The following is a 6,000-nucleotide window of genomic DNA, read 5'->3' as shown; positions in this document are numbered from 1 at the left end:
ACTTCTATGATGTTTAAGCATTAAGCAATTAAATTTGTTGTAAAGATGTTTGCGAGCCATGAAAAATTTGACCGAATTCGCCTTTATTTTGGAAAAATATTTCGTAAATTTTTGAAGTTCACTTTAGGTTTATAATTTTAGGACCCCTGCTTACAAAAAATAGAATTAGCTTTTTTATTTAAAGCTAGTGTAGGTAACAAGAATAACTGTAATAAACCTAAATAGATTCAATTCGGTAATCCTTTAAACATTTTTTAATTGACCTACAGGCTTGGTAAGTCTAAAGCATATCAAAAATAAAAAAATGCTGGAGACTTCCATATATTTTCAAAGATTTGGATTCGGAATACAAAAATAGAACCAGGCTAATTAGCCTATTTCTATTTCATTATTTTTTTTCTTTTTAAAACATTATAAAATTTTTCTAGGCTGCTAATTCATTGAATTGTATTTCATGTCATTAATGGTTTGTTGTACTTATGTCTTCGGACTCCAAGTAATATTTTCTTTTGTTCCTATCATCAAATAATGCAAATTATGGTTTGTTGTTCGCTTAAACCGCCTTCCACGAGAGATATAAGAGATATCCTAAACTGTACCTTTGTCTTTTGAGTTGGATACTAAATTGCAAAGGCGGGATACGATCATATATGGTCTCATCAGCGTTTGTCGTATCGTGTCACAACGTGGAAATCAGTGAAGACATTTGACACTGTTAGTTGAAGGCTTTTATTTTTACTAATAATTGTAACAGTTTGTATTTAAAATAGCTTTCTGAGTTTTATTGGTAAAATAGATAGCTAAGATTTCTCTTTTCATAGATTCGAACGTATGTTGTTTAGGTTGATATCGTTCAGAGCATCTTCTAAGAGTGTTATAGCCTCATGGGCGCAACCCCATCCAATGGTAACACCGGATCCTCCATGACCATAATTGTGTATAACCTGTAAAAAGAAAGAAAAAAAAAGGAGTTGGCAAAGTTAAATCAGAAGCAAATCATTACTTAGATTTTATAATGATGTTTATTCTAGCCCTTGTTCATACATAAAAAGGAGTAAAAACGGGTTTTGTGTTCAAAATATTTGAAGACCCAAAACCAACTTTGTAGCGCATTTATCAATCAAATAAGATAGACTTATTTAGCTTTCTTTTACTTTGCCACAAGTAGGACTGGGCGATATTAGAAATTATATAACGTGATGCATCGTCAGTTTTGCATCGCGATATAGCGATGTATCGCGATATAGTATTTTTGAATTTCATTTACTTGTAAGGCACAGAAAGTCAGATTTCTATCAAAACTTCATACTCAGATTGATTTAAATCAATTTATAAATTTGAAGATATATATGTTTTGCTTAAGAAAGATATTAAATAAATTGACTACAATGTACAAATCTTACTTTAAAATATTTGTTGAAATGTTTGTTTAGAAATTCATAATACGCGTAAAACAAAGTGTTAAAAACTTTTTTTAAAGCGTTTTTTACAAATTAATATTTTCTTGTACTAATGCATAAATAATTTCATAATTATTAAGTTCGATCGTAATGTTCAATTTCTAAATGAAACGTTAAAAATTATTTGTATGTTTAAAAAAGTGCTAAATAAATTTTAGAAAAAAGAAGAAAAAAAAACGCTTTTGAAACACTATTTTTTATTATTATCATTTCAGTTATTATAGTTCATTTACGTCACACTAGAGCTGCACAATGGGCTGTTGGCGACGGTCTGGGAAACATCCCTGAGGATGATCCGAAGACATGCCATCACAATTTTGATCCTCTGCAGATGGGATGGCACCCCCGCTTCGGTAGCTCGACGACCTGTAAGCGAAGTCGAGCACTTTACGGTAGCACAGTTTAACGAGGACCAATACCGCACACCCTCGGTCCCTGCGCAGACTGATCCAAGTGGTCACTCACCCGCACACTGACCGCAGCCAGTGATGCTTGACTTCGGTGATCTGCTGGAAACCGTGTCTTAAAGATCAGTCCACTGCGGGACCTTATCATTTCAGATAAATAATTAAATTAAATTAAATAATGAACGAAAAACAAAGTAAGATTTAATTTCTTAAAAATAAAAAAATTGTGATATTCGATAATATATTTAGCTAATTAACAAATAATATGAAAAGAATATTTTTAAAAAAAAATTATTATACTCTCTAATAAAACGAAGTGCTAAATGATTTTAAAAAATGAATAAAATACGTAAACCTTTCAAATTTTTTTTTGTATAAACAAAGTTGATTGAGATATGTTCAAATCCAAATGACAAAAAAAAATTTTTTTTTTTTACTTTATTTCTAAAAATAAAAACAACAAGATTTATAAATTTAAAATCGGTAATAAAAACTCATTAAATTATTAGAAGTTTCATCCAAAAAATTTTAAATAAATTAAAAGAAAGTAAACAAAAAACCTAACAAATTCAATTCTTTATGGGCGCCTAAATTAGATTGCCGATAATTTTCACATTTAAAGATAAAAAGAAGTTTTTTTTAAAAAAAAAAAAAACTTATCTAATTAATGAAGAAACTCTTCTTTATATATTCTTTTCAATAATAGATTGCCTTCAGAACAAGGTAACATCGGCGATCACGAAGTTAGTCCCACTGAAAATAATCTACAAGAAAAGTTGCGACAAAGAAAAAAAAAAACTAAGAGGTGCGAAAAGGAACATGCAATATAACGATATGTATTCTCAAAACTCTGATTCTATAGCTCACCATCAAGGCCATTTCAACATAACGAAACGAACATCGTCTTCCACAGCGCGAGTCGACATCGGAACGTAAGAGAAGAGTCTTTTATCCCTATATCGTTATCTTATATCCTTGCGTGTCTTATATCGCTATATCGTTTTGTACTCGTTGTCTTTACTCGACGGCTTAAATCAGATTTCTGATGCATCGCCTTGAATGAAAGTCGCTGTATCGTCTTGCCGATATATGCGTCAAATCGATATGTCTCGATACATCGATTTATAGCCCAGTCCTAGCCACAAGTAAGTTTTTTGTAGAGTGAAAATAATTTATTTTGCGTGTTTATCATATCTTAAGTGATATTGTTATTGTGTAGGTTAGAGAAAAATTACAGTATGAAGCGAATCCACCATAGATCATTCCTGGTTAAAAAATATGAGAAGGGGAAATAATTTCGCAGTGTTGTCATATGAGGAAAAGAACTTATTTATCTTATTAACCCTTTATAAGGTTATGGGAAGTATACTTTCCACCGACTTCATCAATTTCTAAATGTTAATGGGAAGCTATTTTGCAATTTTCCCACCTATGACTTGTGTAGTCATCTGCAAGTAACTTCAGAAACCAATGAAGAGCTTGTGTCTACATATGAGAGATATACCATTGGATACCTTCCATAAATGTGGAAGGTTAGCATGGGATGAAGAAAAAAAATTCTAAAATTGGATAGCTATTTTGTCTTGTGCGTTCGATCTCATTTCTCATATGGTTAATTTGTATTTATGAACAGAGAATTTAGAAAGTACAGAGGTTCAAATGTATTTCCAATTCTTCACAATCGGAATTTACAATAATTGTTGATGGAGTTCCATTACTTAAGTATATAGAGACATCCTTTAAAAGTGTAGGAATCCGTATTAGAAATACGTGGCATCCAGAAATAATTTGGTTTGTTGAAGTAGATGTATTAGCCATAAGATGAAGAGGATGTTGATTGGTGTATTTTTAGTCATCCATATTTTCTTATTTATTTTGAATAATAAAAATCATTTTATTTTACTAATATATGGAATCATATGGAGCTCCAAAGTAAAAAGAAAAATTCCTTTTTGAGTATGTATAAATTAATAAACTTAAAAAATGACCTGGAAGCTCTTGCTGCAGGGCTAAGCCAAGCAGGGCCCCTCCGTCCACCAAAAAATCAAAAATGCAATTCGCTTGTGTACGTTAGCACAGTTTTCGCCAAGGAAAGCTAAGGATTGGCTATTAATTGATTAAATACAATGCCAAGCCTCTTTTTCTTAGCCTTACGCATTCAAATGTGTTGGCGGAAAAAAAAGCGTGAGAAATAATAATGAATTCAAAAATATTAGCAGCCATAAAACGGTTTTCAAATTCTATGCAAATGTGTTAGGCAGATGTAGAGGAAATCTCTTAAAATAGATTTATTCTGTACTGAATTCAAGTTTGTGGTATAAAAAGATTATCGATTATATTAATGATTTTTATTTACTGAGAAACGGATTAAATAAATTAATAATTCGGTTTTTAACTGTTAGGAAATATGTTATGAATATTTCAGTATGACACGTGGTTTCATATACGAATTTGGGGACGTATTCACCATACGTTGCAAAATTATTAGCGTTGATTTTACCTGTGATAACCTAGCAAAGCAAACCGAAGATAAAAAATTCATAAGAACTTGCGATAAAGTTAATTTTTGATTGATTATGGTTTGCAATCTGGCTAATATTACAAAATATTTATCAAATCCTAAAGAAAACTCTTTTTTGGGGGATGTAGCAAGTGAACCGATGTTCAGATGGGGTTTTTAAGTAAGCGATTAGGTTCGTCGTGTCTTCGAACGTTTATAGGTGCGGATCGGTTGAGAACTGCCGATTTGTATAAGGTATACACCGAAGAGCCATTACATTATGACCACCCTGCTAATGACATGTAGGACCACCTTTAGCGCTCAAAATTGCTTGCACCCGCCGTGGCATTGATTCCATAAGGTGCTGATAGGTAGTCTGAGATATCTGGTACCAAGCGCTCACCAACTGGTCCTGCAATTCCCTCACATTGCGAGGGGGTAGCGTGGCAACACGAATTTGGTTTTCCAATTAGGACCACAAATGCTCTATTGGATTAAGGTCAAGTGAATTTGAGGCCAAGACATGACTTGAAAGTCACTGGAATCTTCCTCGAACCAATCCAAGACGATTCGACCCTTATGTCATGGTGCATTATCCTACACCATCCCCCGCAGGAAAAACTGTTGCCATGGATGGGTGAACCTGGTCTGAAACTATGTTCAAGTAGCTTACAGACGTCAGGGATTGTTCTATGAGGATTATGGGTCCTAATGTGCCCCATGAAAACATTGTTCCTGGGCGAGAAACCATGAAAACCTGGGCGAGCCCATTGTTATGGTTGGAGGGTGGTCATAATGTAATGGCTCTTCGGTGTATATGTATATATAACAAATGGATGCAAACATTCTGATTCATTTATATGGATTTTGAGCTTGAATGCATAAATTAGAAAAAAAATGTAATAATTAAAAATTAAGAAAAATTTCAGCTGCTCTAAGTTCAGCGTAGATAAAAGTAAACTAACAAGTATGCATTAAATTGCACTAGGGATTAAGAAATAACTAGTACTTACTTCGATTGTTCCTTTTACAGTCTTAATTGTTTCTCTTTCTATGCGGGGTTCATTTCTACCAGGTCTTAATCCAACCCACTCTCTAACAACTTGCGCTTTCTGTAAAGAAAAATAAATTAAAATTTAAGATTATTTACCAGTAGTTGAAACCTTAAAAAAAGAGAAACTAAATAAATGATGTCGAAACAAGGAATAACTTATTTTTTAAGTCAATATTCCATAATATGAAGTTACACTTATGACTTAACAATAGCGTAATGTATAATTTCTAGTATTAACATTTATGTGCACAGATTTTTCTTTTTCATTAATTGCTGATTCCCTAGAACTTTATAAAATTGACATTTTGTCGTAACATTTTCATAAAGAAAATACTTATTTCAAATTTAGTTTATAATCGAAGAAGTTCTGTGGGGTGTCACTTTATTACACCTATACACCATAAATGGCAACTCGAACCACGAATATGATTTAATCCCTACAAAAAGGAAACTCAAAATGCGTCTTCCCTAACCGTAGGAAAATTCAAGCAGATTGGAATTGAATATGACGTGGCAAACAGCTTCTCGTGGAATCAGTAAAAACCCGATTTGAGTATAATGGTTATCAATAATTGATTT

General features: G+C 32.5%; 1 protein-coding gene across 3 annotated transcripts in view; it reads right to left on the bottom strand.

The window, feature by feature from the left end:
• Nucleotides 1-713: 713 nt before the first annotated feature.
• Nucleotides 714-6,000, bottom strand: part of Daao2 (D-amino acid oxidase 2) — a 66,994-nt gene continuing 61,707 nt past the window's right edge. For all 3 annotated transcript variants that reach the window (XM_087165771.1, XM_087165775.1, XM_087165766.1), the window contains exons 10-11: nt 5,381-5,479; nt 714-944 (exon numbers count right to left, since the gene is read on the bottom strand). In XM_087165771.1, coding sequence (XP_087021897.1) covers nt 816-944; nt 5,381-5,479 — 228 coding nt within the window. In that variant the 3' untranslated portion in view covers nt 714-815. The remainder of the gene's footprint in view (nt 945-5,380; nt 5,480-6,000) is intronic.

Source organism: Parasteatoda tepidariorum, chromosome 1 (assembly GCF_982258835.1).
Source record: "Parasteatoda tepidariorum strain Cologne lab strain chromosome 1, Ptep-v5.0, whole genome shotgun sequence".
In the NCBI taxonomy this organism is placed as follows: Eukaryota; Metazoa; Arthropoda; class Arachnida; order Araneae; family Theridiidae; genus Parasteatoda; species Parasteatoda tepidariorum.
This window is presented reverse-complemented; position numbering and strand designations above follow the sequence as displayed.